Here is an 18,975-nt window from a genome sequence, read left to right on the forward strand (position 1 = left end):
GTATAAAGTGGAGAGATACAGCATAGACAGTAACTGGTATAGACCTGGAAGCATCGAAGAATCTCTATATGTGTGTGGTTAACGGTGGTAGAGGTGATGGTGGTAAGATCAGTGAATAACACTGTCAGGAAAAAAAGAGTAAAATGGGAATAGTGCTGTTTAAAACAGTGCTTTTTAAAAAGGTGTTGTCTAGGGAAAACGATATGAATAGTATGATTAAATATATTAATGATGCTAATAGCTCTACAGTGCAGAATTAGCCCAGGAGAAGGAAGAAGAAAATTTAGCTAATGGTAAAGTATGTAGGAAGAAGAAATATTCAGTGATAAAGGGGAATGCGCTTAAAGATAGTGGCTTTTCTCTTTTATATTTCTCCCTCCCTTCCTTCCTTCTTGTTCTGGGAAGAAGAAAGTGAGATGAACTGACTTCATTTTCTCCACACAGCTAAGAATCATAAATGTCCTTTAGAGCTGGGCATCGTCAGAACACGAAAATCAAACTGGGCTTTGCTACCCCTTATCCTACTTATTGGCAAATCACCGCAGTAGGATACAGTGAAACGCAGATACAATAATAGATGAGCAGATCCCACCCAAAGGCCAGACACGCCAGTATTTGATAAAACCTTACAAGCAGAGGAGCTTCCCGCCTTTGTCTTTCTACTTAGTAGAAGTCACCTAAAAGCACGTTCCCCTGTTTCCCTTGGTTCTTCTAGTCTGCCTTACACTGGAGTTATTGACTGGTGGTCAAGTCCTTGGAGAGAGCCTCTCTCAAATCTTGCTCCATTTGTGAATCAACTTGTACCACTAAATTTGGGGGTGTGGGAAAATCTATCCTAATAAACTTCTAGAAAAGATCCAAGTAGATCAGTGACCCTCCTCCCCCCCTCAAACTCCCCCCACCAAGTACGTGCTTGCTCTTGGACAATAAAAAACACGTGTCTAAAATCATCATTTCTCTTCCCAGGGGCTTTCTCCTTTGTGGGTACCTGTCACTGCTGTCAGGAGTGTGAAGTGCACAAAAGGCACTTTCTGTAATTTTTAAATCTACCTGCTGCTATAATTGATAGTAGAGAACGCAATCGCTAAAAATTGTTTACCGTAGAAACCCATGCCTAAAAATACTATTTCTCTTTACTTCCTTCACTCTTGAGTGTACCAGGATTTAATTATTTAACATCATAAAACCTGAGAAGGCCCAATTAATGAGTGTGTCTTGTCCAATTTATCAATCCGGCTAAAATGTCAGGAGAAGTTATATTGAGTTCTGGAGCGTTCCCTATACACTATATTCTTTACATGTTTCCTGATCATAGACAATATGGTACACTATTGCTTTGGCTGAAAAATTTGAATGTTTGGGAAATGCTTTTCTAAATAATGCCTCTTAGCACAAAGTGGCTGAAAGCCTTGAATATGCTAATGTGTGTTATGGCTCTCTCAGAGGAGCATTTAGTTCACAGATTTCCCAGATTTTTTTCAACTTAAAAAAACAACAATTTTCTTTTCAAGCACGCCTAATAACATCTCCCAGAGAGGGATTAAAAGCATGGGTTTGGGACCTGAAGGGTCTGAACTGAATCTGGACTGTGCCACTGATTGGCTCTGTGACTTTGGATTTTATCCACTCTAAGACTTAGTTTACCTCATCTATAAATAGGAACAACAGTAATTATTACTTAACACTTGCTACATTGCATTCTAAATACATTTCATTTTTTTAAGATTTTATTTATTTATGAGAAACAGAGGGAGAGAGATGGAGACATAGGCAGAGGGAGAAGCAGGCTCCCTGCAGGGAGCCCGATGTGGGACTCGATCCCAGGACCCCAGGATCCCAGGATCACGACCTGAGCCAAAGGCAGATGCTCAACCAATGAGCCACCCAGGTGCCCCTCTAATTACATGTTATTGCCAATCCTCTCTCCTAGGTTATAAAACCCTTGATGAGAAGGATTATGTCTCATTCACTATTACATCCCTAATATATCATTTGTCACACAGCATAGACAATGAGTGTTTGTGAAATGAATGAATAGAATAAATGATTTTTTTTAAAAAATTTTAAAGATTTTATTTATTTATTCATGAGAGACACACAAAGAGAGGCAGAGACATAAGCAAAGAGAGAGAAGTAGGCTCCATGCAGGGAGCCCAATGTGGGACTTGATCCCAGAACTCTGGGATCACACCCTGGGCTGAAGGCAGGCGCTCAACCACTGAGCCACCCAGGCGTCCCAGAATGAATGATTGCACAAAGAAATGACTGACTGAATGGCTGTTTCTTTCTCTTTCATGATCAGTCATATGCTGGCTACTATGCTTGTACATGCATTTCCACACAGGTACGTAGATTGTGGGCATACAGAGGGCACAACCCTTTCTCCCCTGACCATGTGATCCTTTGCATTAAAGCATCCACACTCCATGTGAAACCCCCTTGCCATTCCCCTAAGCCCTGGTGAAATCTTAGAAGTCACATTTTCTTGCTTGTGTTAAAGTTTCAGGCTTACTTCCTTCATTCTTGGAAAACAGTGTAGTCATGGTGGAAAAGGTGTTGGAGTCTAGAGACTTGAGTACCACCAGCTGTGCTTGCAGAGTGGCCCTGCTTACATTACGTGACCTCTCTGCTTTCCACTTGGGATGGTTTTCAAGAGCATTGAAATATAGCACACATTTTTGTAGGCTGGAGTTGTAATGATTGCAATTATTCCCGCTGTGTATTGGTGATGTAACAACTCAAAATCATCAATTGCTGTTAACACTAATGTCATGCTTACTATATGCAAGGCAACTATTCCAAATGCTATCTTGTTCAATACACACACACACACACACACACACACACAATTATCATCCCCATTTTGCAGATGAGGAGAGTGAGGCTCAGAGTGCTTAAGTAACTTGTGCAAGGTCCTACAACTAGTAAATGGCAAAGCTAGGATCCAAACCCACAAGCACTCTGGAGTCCAAACTTACTTTAAATGGAAGATAATTACGGAGACCATGACCTAGCGGTCAATACATTTAAATACCTTCCACTGAAGGTCACCAAACCTCTCCTCTTATCCAAAGACTTTGGGCTGGCTCTGGTTTGGATGAACACATAAATCATTCTAGACAAAAGTATTCCACGAACTACCATGGATGTATGTTACTATGTGCTCTGATGATCAAGCAAAGCGTTGCCCTCTCCACCTCTTGTAGCCTGCTAGGACACCGTGCCATATCATCCTTGGAATCTTCCAAGTTCTTTTTTTTTTCTTCCAAGTTCTTGATTAAAGAAATCCAGTATACATATCCTTGGTTCTTCAGACTCTAAGCTCCCATGCTGAGGGCTTATCTCTCTGTAAGCCTATGTGGGGGTCTCCTCGGCATTCCACTCATGAGAATGTTAAAGAGACCCTCGAAGGGGATTTGAAGCTAAAATAAGGACACACCATCACCAGAGGGAGAAAGTAATGAGAAACTGGGAAGAGCTGACCATGACAAATTGCAGGATCAAATGAGCAGGATTGTTGTTGATGGAGAATCTGCTTATGCCTCAGACGATTGCTCCAGCTGAGTCATAAACACCAGTTATGGCTTCCAACCAGAAAAGTTTCACATCCAGCTCACCAATGATTCCCAAACTCTCTCTCCAACCCCTGATTACAGTTGTGCCCTCCATTCTGAAGCTTTAATTTTTCGGAAGATGCAAAAGCGGTCCTCGTACTTTAGAAGTGCTGCCTTAAGCACCAGATTAACCAAAGGCGAGAGGTTACCGAGGAGAGAGAGCAGTTTTCTTCATTTGCACATCGCTAACAATTTGCCTATTTGCCTGTCATCGTGACAAGCAAAAATTTAGCTTTTCGAAGTATCTTTGAATCCTTACATCCATTTTCTTCTGGGGACAAAAGATCAGGCCTGATATCTAGATTCTCTTTTTTAGGTTGGCATTTATGCACTTGAACTGTGGGAGAAAGTGGTGCTCTGGTCAAGCCAGGTCCTGATGAACCTGCCCTCAGCTTTCCAGGGGGGACCACAGAAGCATCATCACGCATGTCATTAAGGGAGGGGGTCAGAAGGCATTTGGTGCAGCCCTTGCCACTGGGCTTTTTGTTGGTTTTGCTTGCTTGTCTTTATCCCTCACTACACATTGATCGCTTCAGAGAACCGAGCTGGATGGAACTCCAATTAGTTCCCTCAAGAGGATCCAAGTGGCCTGTCCTACAAAGACGCTGCCAAGGCCTCTCTCTGCCCCTCTTCTACTTGCTGTGCTCATTCCTAGTGTGTCTCCTGGAGGGCCCGGAAGTTCTGGGAGGGCAGGAAAGTCTCTTCACACAGATCTCTGGGGTTCTCACTGCATCCCTATGCTGTGAACATGTTTTTGTTTCTTCAGTAAGAAACAGCGCAACATATATTATGTTCTTTTTAAAAAGCATGTACTGGGACACCTGGGTGGCTCAGCGGTTGAGCATCTGCCTTCAGTCCAGGGTATGATCCCAGAGACCCAGGACTGAGTTCCACATCTGGCTACCTGCACGGAGCCTGCTTCTCCCTCTGCCTGTGTCTCTGCCTCTCTCTGTATCTCTAAGGAATAAATAAATACGATCTTAAAAAAAAATAAAAAATAAAAAGCATGTATTGCTGAATTTGTGCTCGTTATGGAACATTTAGGAAACACAAGAAAGAATCAAAAGGAAAAAGATGTCACCCATAATTATTGTGGCATATTTCTTTGCAGGATTTTTCTTCTTGTGTGCTTAATATCTGGTAGCCTGTTTTTAGTTAACATAACATCATAAATGTTTTCTTTCACTATTTATTCCCATATATGTTGAGTGCCTAGTAAGGACTGTATTAGGCCCTTCAGGTACTTGAGCTGAGCTTTAGCATGAAAGAGTATTTCCTAGTACAGAGGCAGGGGACAGGTAATTAAGGCAGAGGAGCACCAATACCATGTTGCGCTGTTATGAAGAATGAGTTTAGGACTAATGAGAGCAGCCAAGAATGGCACTATAACAGAAATTTGCACCTACATCTAGTTTCTTAGAATGAGCCTGCCAGAGATGCTTACTTACCAGAGAGTTTCCAGGATTTGTCAGAATTCCCAGAAAAAGCCAAAATTGTATTCATGCTTCTATGGTTTTTTTTTTTTTTTTATTCAAGATTTTATTTAATTATTTCTGAGAGACACACAGAGAGAAGCAGAGACACAGGCAGAGGGAGAAGCAGGCTTAGGCAGGGAGCCCGATGTGGGACTTGATGCTAGGATCTCAGGATCACACCCTGAGCTGAAGGCAGATGCTCAGCCACTGAGCCACCCAGGAGCCCCTTCATCTATGTTTTTGAAGTGAAGATTATATGGAACTATTTGGGGCCTATTGGCAACCGATCAGAATGGACACTGGATGTGCTGTTGGAGCCCAGTCTACAGGTGCCCATGGGGCTGTACCATAACTTTGGCTCCTTTTGTGGGCTGATCATAAGGAAGTCTGGGAGTCCCAAGGAGAGACTGTATGCCCAGGCCTCTGGTAGGAACACTCAAGGGCTCAAGGACATGATTGTTCACCAACTGGCACATTAGTGTTTCAATGTTTTAAGAAACACACACTGTATGTACAAGCACATCCTGGCGGCCAGACTGACCTGGAGAGCAGCTTCTCCTCTCAAGTTGCTGACATGCACTTTTCGATGTCAGCGGTCCTGCCGCCTCTGACACAAGAGCCATGGTTTGCCATCCTTTGAATCTGAGCTGGAGGAGTGTGATTTGGGGCAGAAGGCAGAGAGAGGGTCTCAGACCCAGCCCGTAGAGGGCAAGATGTGGCTGGCTTGGCTACCCTCCTTCCTCAAACACCTGCTGGAAAATCTTCTCTGTCCCAAGCTTACACTGAGGGATCACCTCTCCACCCATGTTCACTCCACATGGCTGAGGTCCTCAGAATAGCATAGAGCTCCATAACGGAGGAAGGCATCCCCCAGGAGTGAAGAATACACAAAGTCATCAGGGACACGAGTCCTGAACGTCCACTAGCAACAATGGCCACATCTCCCAGGAGGACTCTCCTGCTGACAGCCAGCTCCAATGTCCCATTCCAGGACACATTCTTTCTGCGTAAATGCAGGCACAATATTCTCAGGTTCCTGGAGTGAGAACCACAGCACTCTCCCATAATCACAGCTTCGTGCTCGCTTCGGCAACACATATACCATAATCACAGCTTCCCTACCAATTTAAGCGAGGAGAAATCTGGGCCTGAAACACAAAAATTTTCCAACCACCTCATCAGTTATTGAGCTGGGGATTATCGGGGCAGCCTTGGCCTAGGACTTTATATGAATGATGTCCTGTTATCCTCACAGCACCCTTATGACATAGACATCATCCCTATGTTACTAATGTCTTACAGAAAGCAGCATGAGGAAGAATGTGGCAGGGTTGGGACACATGGGGAGGACAAAAGCACTGGGAAGCAGTGCTGGGAGCAAATATTCAACACTCCCACCTCCTCCCCCAGGGTTACTTTTTCCCAAACTGCCCACAAGTATACAAACATGAAAATATGGAAACCTGTAACAATAGTCATTGGTAAGAATCCTCTGACTCTTTATACTGACGATGTAACTAAGAAGATGCACCTGGATGCTCTAGAAAGGTTGAATAGAAGTGTCGAACCAGAAGAGCTGGTGACTGGGAGATGGAGCATTACCTTTGTGGGAGCAGTCACCACTCGGGTAAACGGTTGGCCACCTCGTGCCATGGGGCTTCCACACACAAGGACAGGTACCTAGAGGGAGCAGCGTGGCATAGCAGGCAGGAAGGTAAGTGTTGGGACTGTCTCTGCCAGACACTGGCTCTGTGATCTTTAGCCAGTTTCTTAGCTTTTCTGCGTATAAAAAGGTCATACCTCTCAGCGCTGTTGTGAAATTAAATAAGATCATGTTTGCAAAGTACTTAGCCTGGCATCTGGCACAGAGTGAATCCCTTAATAAAGAATTATTAGCATGAAATTGCCTTCCTGCAAATTATTTTATCACAAATTCATGGAATAATTTCCTTCCTGCAAACTTATGGACTTTAAAAAAAAATCCTAACTTCAGAAAAGACATAGAAAGAGATGAGACACAAGCTGTAATGTTGTCTGACTTTATTTTTATAGGAGGCATGGAAACCTACCCTAGAGAAGGCGAGACAGATCGTGAAGAAATCCCCAAGTCTGGTAAGCAACTGATGAGAAGGATACCAGTGTTCTGCCTGATGCATTCATCTTTCCCTTCCCCTGCTTTCACGCCCCTAAGGCCAGAGGCTACTCCAAGATCCAGGCCCACAACACACCACAGCTGCAGTGAAGTTAAGTAGGGAGATGAGCTCCTCCTTCCTTTGTCTCCTCCCTCTCTCAACAGCCGTGTTTCTCAAACTGGGCACTACTGACACTTGGGGCAAGTTACTCCGTGGTTGTGGCCATTACCCTGTGCATTGTAGGGTGCATAGCAGCATCCCTGTCCTCTACCCACTAGACACCAGCAGCCATGTCACCCTTCCCCAGTCATAACAACCAAAATGTCTCCTGATGTTGCCAAATGTCCTCTGGCATTCACAGTTGAGGATTGCTACTCTCCAGTAGACCACGTTGGAGAAGGCTCTATCCTTCTGCCCCTCCACTTTCTGAACATGTGACCTCAAGCTGAGCCTCAGTTGTCCTGTCAGCAGGATAGAGACAGTGGTAGTGTTCCTTTGTCAAAGCATGGGTGTGAGGACCAAGAGAATTGATGTGTGTCAAGGGTTGGTATCACGCCTGGAATTATCCAGCACTCAATCAATACCACGTTTCATTCCAATCATTTATCATGGAGTCAAGTATTTGACATAGGCCCTTGGGTGCAAATGAGTCCCAACTGAAAAGGAAGCAGAAAAGTAAACCTTCAAAGAACCAAGTCTCCCTCGAGGCTCAAGATCCCGGCAGTAAGGCAGCGTTCATCAGAGATGAGAGGGCATGACCCTTGTCCTTGGCTCCTCTCCCATCACCCTGCTCATCCTTCACCCTGACGCAGTACATTTAAGGTAGTATTGATTTGGCAGAACAGAAATAAGGAGGAGGAAAAGCCCTCGTGGCTCAGCTTGCCAGATTTAGCAAATAAAAATAGAGGATACCAGTTAAATTTGAATTTCAGATAAACAACGAGTAAATTTTTAGTGTATGTTCAGTGCAATATTTGACCTGGCAACCTTGCTCATGGGGGCCATATGGGTTTGGATGTACAAAGCCGGGATGTGGTAAATGGTAATATCCAGGCGTTTTTACGCAATCAATTAATCAATCACAATGTCTGTGTTGCCAACCATCGTTTAATCCAGTGAGTAATTAAGGACCAACAGTAGCAGTTTAGCTAATCTGCTTAAGCCATTGAACAAGAAACTGAAACACCATGTGAAACCCTTGACCACTTTCAGAACTCAAAACTAGAGAACAACACAATTCTTCTTTCCTTCTCAACGTGCATCCAAAAACTTATTCTCAGAGCACTGTTAACTTCACGAGCACCTACTACCTTGGCATTAACTCAAGAGCTAATTAGGATTTTACAATTTTTCATTTCTGTCATCAGATTTGCAAGCATAATTCATGGGGCATGGTTCCAATAATTCCTTGTGAGAAGCCAAAAAAAAAAAAAAATCTACTGAACAACAATACAAAACTCCTCAAAAACCTCCTCCAATTTATATACTCACTAGATTAAAGCCATCAAGGAAAAAGTAATCATAAAGTGCAAGTAAATGTCTCTGAATTACTGCTTCGATGATATTGGCTGCAATGAATTCCACTGGGATAACTGATAGAACTGCAGACCTAGCCAGGATGCAGAAGGAAGCACACAGTAGGTTGCATTTCAACACAGCTTGTTGGACCAGGGGAAAGTATTGTCAAAAGGAATGTTCCAGAAAATATCTGCATCTCTGTGAGGTGCTGAGAGGTTCTTCATGGATCTAGCAGAAAACAGCATCTGAGGGCTTAGAGTACCTGAGTTATGGAATCTATTTACTTAATTCTCATAAAAACTCATATAAAATAGTATACGGTTGATATCAACCCCATTTTATGGATTAGAGGACTAAGGATCAGATATGTTAAGTCATCTGTTCATTCCAAGTAACTAGTGAAAAACCCATCATTTAAATCCAGATCTAACTACTTCCAAGTTCCTACCTTCTCCACTATGCCAATAGCTCTCAACCAGCCTCCTCAGTACAAGATTTCAGGAAGCTCCATCCACATCACAGGCCATGCAGATTAAAAGTATGCAGTGCACGACCTGTGCAACTGTAAATGACATCCCTGATCAAAAATCTACCTACTTAATAGAATCATCTTCCCCAGTGCAATTAAACCCAGGTAAAATAACACATAGCAAGGGCTGAAAAGCCCTTCACCATGCAGAAATCCACCTTCAGTTTGCCTGTGTATGGAAGAGTAGTTGTTCTCTCCCCTTTGTTGACCTTCTGTTTACCCCCGTCACCACATTTTTTCTTTATTCAACCCCTGTGTATTGTTCTGTTCTCATTTAACATCCTGGTGTGGGAAAGCTCAGGGTACACGCGGAAACTGGCTCACATAGCTCGCTAAATGAAGATGCTGCGTGACTCCTGCGCCCGGGGACAGCCCAGATTGAGACTTTTCATTTAAATGGGATTACATGCGGCCAGGTGCAATATTTTAAAACCATTGCTGAATACTGACAGCCTACATGGTGCCTCTGCCTAGCAAAGTTCAAAGTGAACGGGAGGGGCCGGCAAACTGCAAGGCAGGACTTCTGCCGCATGGCTCCGTGTCTGCCTCACTTCTCTTTGCGAGTAAATGATAAGAGGTTAGTCTTCCCCACGCCATGTGATCAGGGGACTGGATAGTTCAAACCTCTGTCTCAACAGGAAGAGTTCAGGGTGGGGGCAGGGTCCCCTGGGCAAGCTTCATCATCCACTGTCCACACCGGAGACCCCATCTCTGCACGGCAGATGTCTGAGGCAGCGGCGGCCTTCTGCTGGATTCCGACGGTGAACAGCTGTGCAACTGTAGCATTTGATTCTTCTGTTGCTCTTGTGCAGTAATTAGAAGGCTGCCCGTATGCATTTTTTTGACATATTATTGGTTGCATCAGTATTAAAATCTACCTGGTGGTTCAGTTAAGTACACCAAGGCCTTGGGATTCAAGTATTAAAAGACGTGGCTCAAACATTCACATGCAACCCGACTTTGAACTCTGAGTCTCAGAATGCGTCTGTATTTCCAAACTGCCACCAATGTCACGCCAGCGTTTGTCTTACGGTATGTCTGTGGTGCGCATCTCGATCAGTTACCAGGTCTCTGGACTCAACCTTCGAAACACTCCTCCTTTTCACCACCCTCCTCCTCCCAGTGGCCTTACAACAGTGGTTCCCAGCCAGTAGCAACTGTGTCCTCTCCACCCCCCTTCCCCCAACCCCGAGGACATTTAGCAATGTCTGGTGACTTTTGGGGGCTGCTTGCATCTGAGTGGCCTGTTAAACATCCTACAAGGCATGGGACAGCCCCACAACAAAGAGTTATTCAGCCCGAAATAGCAGTAGTGCTAAGACTAGAAACGCCAGGGTGAGGTCTCAGGGTCTCTATCTGCCCCAGCTCACCTCCTCTAGGCCATCCTCTTGTCCCCAGAGATACCTTTATGAAATATAAATGTGATCCCTCTGCTTAATACCTTCAGGAATCCCCCACAGGATAGCACACAGTGCAGCATCCTAGGCTTGTCATGAGATCTTCATCCCTCTGTGGTTCACCACATCCTTGTGTTTTGTTTTTTTTTACACCCCAGCCAGGGTGAAACATTCGGTGGCCTGCTGAGGTGCCACACCCGCACGTACTCCCACAGCACCCCCTGGGATACTCCCTCGTACCGGGGCCATGCTGCTCCTGCTTCAGCGATCACTCCAATAACCTGGGACCTTGATAAGGTGTAGACTCTGATTCAGCAGATGTGGGCCCAAGACTCCACATTTCTGAAAGTCCCCAGATAACATCCATTCTCCTGGTGCATGATCATGCTTTCATCAGCTAGGGCCTAGGGCAGTGGTTCTCAAATTTCAGCAAGCGTCAGAATGACCTGGAGGCTCTGAAAACACTGATTCCTGGGACCCACCCCAGGCTTTCCAATTCAGTAGACCAGGGTAGGACTCACAAACTGCCCCTGTAGCAAATCTGTGGACCACACTTGGGGTCGTAAAGCCTAGAACATGTCTCTTCCTTCCCAACAGCATCCTTCCTACCTGACTTATGGCTCATCTCCTCTGGGTTCATAGATTGCTGTGCCAATGCCAGGACCCCGACAGACCTCACAAGGCATGCTAAGAGCGGAGATACTCACCCCTATGCTCCACTAGACAGTAAGCTTGACGAGGACAAGGACAGCTTCTTCTGTCTCCATGTCTTGCATATGGATGGGGGCACCAATCAGGATTGTTCCTCTCATCCTAGAAAGTTGAGCAAACATCACAAAGGTGCTTTAAAAACTTCATTTATGGCTTGGAAAGAAGTTGCCTTGTTCTCCTCTTTCAGGGTCAATGTATCGCCAAAGTCATTGATACAACTCGTAGCCATCCGAGGACTCTTTGGGCTGGCAAAAATCACTCATCTCTCCCCCCTCACTGAAAAATGCTAGTTCCTGACTTTTTCTATGCTGTTGTCTTTTTCTTTCATCTGAGGAAAACATCCTGGAAACCACAATCATTGTAAAAGTACCTCTTAGTAAAAAGCCAGGGCTTTTCATTGGTCACATAGCTAGAATCCTAGGGAAACTGCTACCTAAAATCTCTTGCTCATGAAGCTTGAGGAACTTCATGTATACACCTCCACCTGCCCACACGGCACCCCTCCAGGAAAGGGGACTTCCTTCTTCCTTCTCCCCAGGCCCTGACCATGTCTCTCCTATGAGTCTTAATATTCTCAGAATTGGCTGGGATTTTCCATTTGAAAATATTCTTTATTTCACAGCCTTTCTCAAAGCCCTCAAGTACAAGGAGGGAGAGGAATGTTGTTGCCCAAGTGCAACAGACCATGGTGGGGCAGACCTTTTGGGGAAGAGGTGGAGCATGGTTGAAGGTGGGGATAGCTGGCTGTGTGAGGAAGGGGGAACCTTCAGGCTGAGGCCCCAGTGAGAACAGAGGCACAGGGCAGACTGAGTATGGAGTATAGGGACAGAAACAAGAGGTAAATGTAGTTAAATAAGATGGCCCAGGATCTGAAGGAAAGAGGCTCCTGAAATCCAGACTATGGAGCCAGCAGGAGAAGAAGGGCCTTTACAAGTTTGCAGGGCTATTCCTTGAACTAAACAACTCTTTTTGCTGTTTTTTTTTTTCTTTCCAGAAACACTCCAGAAGTAGTTCTGATATTTGTTCCCTCCCATTTTTGTCCAGGATCTGTCAGAGGATTAAATCGTACGTATACCGTTTCTACCTCCCTGAGTATTGGCGTGAGATGGCACCGTTGGTTGTCCCTGTTTTCCAATGACTAAAATGATCCTCAAATGTAAAAGGCACCTTCCTAAAGATGAAAGTGTTTGCTGCTCATGACTTGTACAGAAACTAAAAGACAAATGAACTCTGAACAAATAATTTTGGAAATCCGCTGCATCCCAGTATCTTTGAACCTCAAAGCCTGACTTATACCCTGGGCTGGAACACAACCTGCCCATGAAGTTTCTGGGCAGCTTGGTGCACACCCCTGCCTCACAAGGGAACAGCCCCTCTTTGCTGCATAAGACACAGAAAAGGCCGAGGTTGGCACCACAACAGGGAAGGGACTCTGAGCATCTTTAGTGCAAGGCACTCATGAGGCTGGAAAGGGACCATTTTTTTCACAGAGCCCAACCCATTACCTAAAAATTCTGGCTCAGATATGAATGAATAGTATGGCAAATAAGGAGACACTGTCCCAAATTCCCATGACCTCTTGTCTCTGTTTACAATCCCACACCCCAGCTCTACTCAGAGTCTGAGATTATGCTGGGTGTCATCATAATCACTATCTATAGCATTAAAAGATGCATTAAAGATGCGTTAAAATATGCATAAAAGATGCTAAGAGGGACGTTGGGCCAAGACACAAAATAGCACAGGCTCTGCTTTGCGCTTGGCTGCTTCCCGTGTGACTGTGGCTGCTGTCACATAGTGTAGGGCCGCTGCTGTGGGTGCCACACGTGGAACGTGCAAACCTGTCTGCTTTAGTTCTCACCACAACTCCATGAAGTAGGGATTGTTATTATTCCATTTCATGGTCAAGGACACTGAGTCTTAAAGAAATAAATTCTCCCGGCCACCAGGTGAACCTGGTCGGTCTAGCTCCCTTGTGAGGGCTTGGGGGGGGGGGGGGAGGGGAGTGAACAGGCTGTGCATCTGGATTGAGAGGCTGTATTGGTTTCTGAGGGTGGCTGTAATGATAAATCTACAAATTGGGTGGCTTAGAACAACAGAAATGTGTCCTCTCCCAGTTCTGGAGGCTGGAGGTCTGAAAGCAAGGTGCTGGGGGGTGGGGGTGGTTCTTCCAAGGCTTTGCTTTCTCTGAGGCGGTCTCTGACACTCTAGGGGAAGTCTTTCCTTGCCTCTTGGCTTCTGGCAGCAGCCAGCAGCCCTTGCTGTTCCTTGGCTTGCAGGTGCAACACTCCAATCTCTGCCTCCAGCCTCGTGCGTGGCCATCCTCCCTATGGTCCATCTTTTCCTTTTATAACAACACCACTCATCTTGGATCAGGGCCCAGTCTAATGGCCTTATCCTAACTTTATAACATCTGCAAAGATCTTATTTCCAAAAAAGGTCACATTCAAAGGGCCTGAGGGTTAGAACTTCCACATGACTTTTTATGAACACAATTCAACTCATAAAGAGAGACACTTTTCCCACATTCCTCCGTCCTTCGTCTCACGAGTTTCACGGGAGCTAAATCCACTCAACATCTCCTGTCTGCTAGGAAAGCTTCTCAGGAGAGGAGGAGACTACATTCTGACCTACCTTCAAAGCCTCTTGGAGATCCAAGAGTTTAAAAACTTTTCCTGGTTCATCTGCCCACGTGAACTCCAGCAAGTCGGCTGTGCAAAGTGCTGGCCTGGGTCCCAGAAACAGGATCAACACCACTTTTCATGAATAGGGCTGGCCACGGAGAGCACCAGGACATGGAGAGCAGAGGGGAAATAAGACACATGAAAGAAGATGCTGGAAGGCTGAGATACAGGCAGCTCCCCAGGCCCCCAGTCATTTCATCATGCCTAGCTCTTACTGAATTGAGACACCTGTCCCCTCCTTGCGGAAAGCATCATTGCATTTTCTATGTCAAACATGGACCAGCAGGACCCAAAGTGACAACTCTTCAATTGAACCACCTTTGAAAAATTGAATTCAGGAGCATCTGTGACCAGGGATTTTCCTGGCTCTATTTAAAAGGGAAATTTTTCTTTTATGAGAAAGCAAAAGCAGTGTGGTTTTTCTTCTTTCTAAAAATCATTGGGCTTTGAGTATAATTTGCACCCAATCACAATTTATTCAGTGCTTTGTGATTTACAAAGCACATTTAAATGCGGCCTCATTAATTCTTCAAAACAACCTGTGGCTCAGTAATAATAACAATAACTAAAAGGTATCTGGGAAGGTCTCTGCACCAGGAACTCTTGCCAATGCAACCTACGATGCAAATCGCATTTTGCCCCCTTTCTAAAGAAGTAAAGTCTTTTTTTGCCCAAGGCCATGGTGCTAGTAATAGATAAATCTGATATTTGAACCCAGAAGCCTGGTTGTAAAAGTCAGGCTTAGAGTCACTCAATTGTCTGGTCCTTGACTCTTAGCCCCGCTTTTAGATGAGCAAGTAGATTCTAGCACATTGAGTGTCTGACCCACTAAGCACAGTCACCAGGTGGTAGAGACAAGACCTTTGTGTCTCCTATTACATAATCCTTCAATAAAATCCCTTCCAGTAGGAATGCCTTTCCTGTTCTGTCCCTCTTCTGCCATATCCTGTTTGGTCTAATGCCTTCAAAATACAGTGAAAATGTCCCCACAATGAGCAGTCGCTCCCCACCACCAGGCATTTGGCTAGCGCCCCCACACCCCGAGCTCACTGGTGCCTTCTCCTGCACACTGTTCTTCTACTGCTTCTCCCCATCAGGCTCACATGCCACCCACGACTCTTGGAGAATGGGGACACCATTTCTTAGTGGTGTCCCCTTTTATCCTTGTACTTAACACATTGCTTCCAATTAGTAGGGACTCAATGAAGAAACAAGGGAATAAATAAAGAAAAGGCACTATTTTACTAGAAAAAAAAAATGGGTAGGATACCAAGCTACTACCATAGGGCAATCAAGTTTTTTGTTCTTTTTATATTTTGTTCTGGTCAGAATTCACAGTGCCTTGGCACCATTATTTATTGTAACAATGGGAAGTGAGGAGAGTCCCCTCTTCATACACTCTTCTTTTTATTTAGTTTCCATATGCATAAATCCACATATGGATCCTTTCACATGCAGGCATGCAGACTATCCCATCCGACATTAGTCACCTTCAATTCATCATTCTTTCCCTTTCCTTTTTTTGCTTGTTCCTTCTTCCCCATGACCTACTCCTTCCAACCATGTTGGTCCCTGTCCCTGCCACCAATGTGAGCCCCGTTGTTATTCTTTCCTGGTTTTCTCTGCTCTCATTGCATCTTATAGAGATGTATCTAACACATACATCTATGCATATGAAACAGACCCATTCCCAGCCCTGGAGTGCTGCCTGGGACTCAAAAGTGAGAGCTACACATGGAAACTTTTCTCCCTAGTTTTCTTTTGTTGTAATGCCCCAGTTTCATGAAATAATTTTAGGGAGTTTGAACTTGAATAGCTATTCTATTATGTAACGAATAACATTCACCTGCAATTACAATTGCTCACTGGATCAAGCCTGCCACCTCAACAACTGGCAGTAATAGAGCAATGGCTCTATTGGAAATGTATCTTATTTTCATCCCTGAGCAGGTGATTAACTGCCCCAGCCAATAAGATAACTGAGTAGAACATTGTGTGCCTGGAAATTCAAAAGTCTGAAACGGGTCCATGGTTTGGGTTTGGGATGCCTCCAGAAGTGAAATATCATAGGAGCAGATACCTGACTCTTATTTGCCCAGCCCTAAAAACCATCCTTGGAATAACTGTTACCATGGAACAAACTAGTAAAAAGAGCTCGTCTTTTGTGGGTGTCTACCACATGCTTGGCACAGGTCTTCATGCTTCTCTTGGAACAACCCACTGGCCTTTGCAAGAGCCCTAGGAAACAAGTAGTGATATTGCCCCCATTTTACAAATGAGGAAACAGAGATACAAAAGATGGAATAATCTCCCTAAGGTTATAGAGCCAGTAGACAGCACACCTGGAATTCAAACCTAGAGAGTCTAATTTCAAACCCCAGAACTATGTTAAGAGGCTTCTCGTGAATTTTCCTTCATACTAGAATAATCTTCACCTAATTACATGCCTTGAAAATGCTTTCTCATCCTTTAAATTTTGATTTACGATCACCTCGTTCCCTGTATAGCATTAGAAATGTTTTCCCTTTTGGTGCACAACCCTTTATAGCATTTTCTCCATAGCACTGTAGTTGCCTATCGAGTTTTTTGCCTCCACCCATCATTAAGCTCCTCTAGTATTGGAAATAGATCTTATATTCATTCTTAATATCTAACATGGTGTCTGGCACACAGCAGGGATTCCAAAAATGCCTGTGGAATGAATGAATGCATGCATGAATGAATGAATGAATGAATGAATGAATTTCAGCATATAACCAGACAGCTGTAAGGATACATGAAGTATAGATTTAGATATAATTTTGCAGAAGTAATGTTAGTAAACATTTACAATGTCTAATCTACATCTACAAACTTGGAGCCAGATGTGATTTGGAATTCAGAATTTTCCCAATTTTAAGAAAAGCAACATATGCTATATAGATCATAGGCTACCTAATACTCTCGGTACCTTCTGATCAGAAGCATCTGCATTTCAGCAGTAAACTGTATAAATATTCACACTAAATAGGGTAAAGCTTATGAATTACCTTATATCAGTTCAAATCAAGTTTTACCACCAAATGAATTTTCTGCAAAGTTTGAAAAAACAATTCAGCTCCGTTTTCAGAGCTCTTTGGATTGAAGACTATGAATAAGGGATTATGGGGTTTATATAAATTACAGTTTATGCTACTTTGGATGACCAACGTATCATCCTGTGCCTAAAATGTCGGGATTGGGTTACTCTGAGCCTTTCAAAATAAGCAGATCTTCATCTGCTTACAGATTTGCTTCATCTGTTCATTAATGCATCTGTTTCATTTGTTCATTAATTTAAAGAACTTGCTTTCCAGTTCTAGAGATGTCCCATTGTTCCTTCGAACTCCCATCCTCAGGATGGCAAGGGAGAGGGATAGCTTTGGTGTGCTAAGTGGAACATTTTACCTACCAGCTTTTTCAGTCTGAAAACATGACTGTTTGGGTCTGTACCACGTGTGTGTGTGTTTCCTTCTCTTCTCATCTAGAAAACTACAACAGCTGTCTAATAGTTCCCATGCAGGGAAACTACCTCATCTCATAGGAGAGGTCATCTCCAGAGAAGATGGGTCCACCATCTCAGACTTGGTAAGACAGGTTCCACGATACGAGTCAGGCTCCATGCTGGCTCTTGCTGAATCCATTTGTCTTGGGGCACTCACAGTTGCTGAAATGCTCTTGATTCAAAAGACCATTTAATAAATCCCATAAAGGGTCATGTTACTCTACATTCTAGGCTCTGAAAGTAGCCTCACCCTGCCATATGATGGTGCTATGTTGCTACCCATAAGAGATTTTCCTAGAGGGAAAGCAGTGGTTGCCTTGCAGAAGCTGGGAAGACTTTGATAGTGAGGACACAGGGGGAGAGCCTCCCCCGGGAAGGGGTCTGTGGCTTTAGCATGAATTTGCTTGGTCATCAATCACATTAGAGTCTTTGTTTTCCAGGCTTATGAATGAGATTGAATATTGCCAGGTCTCTAGATTCTTAGAGTTAGTGATTTAAAAGAGTAGATTTTAAGAAAAAACTTCCATCACAGAATGTGTAAAATGGCACAAATTCAATCTGTAGTGCTGAGCTCATTGGACCAAAAATGCAGTCTCTTTCTTTTCTGGGCATCTCAACATCAATATCCTATGTTCTTCAAAATGTTGATTCAATTGTTTCACTTCCCCATATGGGCCAAATTAATATCAGAGAGAAAATAGTTCTAATTAGGTGGAGAGCAGAGATTGGCAAAGTTTGGCTGGCACTCTTCCATACCATGGAGGCGCTTAATTTTATTTTTAGAATGGACTTCTATCACATATACTCAGCATAGCCATATCTGAAATGTCTCTGTTTGTTTTCACAAACACGGTTTCTTTTTTTCTTAGCTCACCAGCTGTTTTGTTTTCTTTTTTCTAGAGCTATAAAAAATTCTGTGCCATTCAAAGATGTAGATTCAGACAAATACAGTGTTTTCCCAGTAAGTATTGTTTAAAGTAACCAGATGTTCGCTGACTATTGTATCGCTTTCTACAAATATCTTTCCTTTAATAAGACAAGACTGAATTCCATTTGAGTGTATTAATAATTTGATAATACACCATCCCATGATTTTTTTATGGACTTTTTGGCATCTTAATAATACATGAATCATCAGAGTGGGTCTTTAGCCAAGACTGTTTTTTGTTTCCTGAAGCCATTCTCAGCTGGGTATTTTCAGTTATCTTGAAAGGTGTTGAGAATTATTTTGGAAATTTTTAAGCCTACTTTTAGAGTGCGTGTGTGGTGTTTATGTGAATGCACATGTTTGATTTAGAGCAGTAAGGAAGTCAGGATGTTTGCTGCAAAAGCCAAACAAGCAAGCAGCAGATGCAACACCCTAAAGTTGGTGGGATCTCAGATATTCCACCT

The 18,975-nt window shown here is 43.8% G+C and overlaps 1 protein-coding gene across 2 annotated transcripts in view; it reads left to right on the forward strand.

The window, feature by feature from the left end:
* Positions 1-18,975, forward strand: part of AOAH (acyloxyacyl hydrolase) — a 158,642-nt gene that overhangs the window by 51,820 nt on the left and 87,847 nt on the right. For both annotated transcript variants that reach the window (XM_077856197.1, XM_077856198.1), the window contains exons 6-8: positions 7,142-7,201; positions 12,371-12,441; positions 18,484-18,544. In XM_077856197.1, coding sequence (XP_077712323.1) covers positions 7,142-7,201; positions 12,371-12,441; positions 18,484-18,544 — 192 coding nt within the window. The remainder of the gene's footprint in view (positions 1-7,141; positions 7,202-12,370; positions 12,442-18,483; positions 18,545-18,975) is intronic.

This window comes from Canis aureus, chromosome 18, assembly GCF_053574225.1.
Source record: "Canis aureus isolate CA01 chromosome 18, VMU_Caureus_v.1.0, whole genome shotgun sequence".
Classification (NCBI taxonomy): domain Eukaryota; kingdom Metazoa; phylum Chordata; class Mammalia; order Carnivora; family Canidae; genus Canis; species Canis aureus.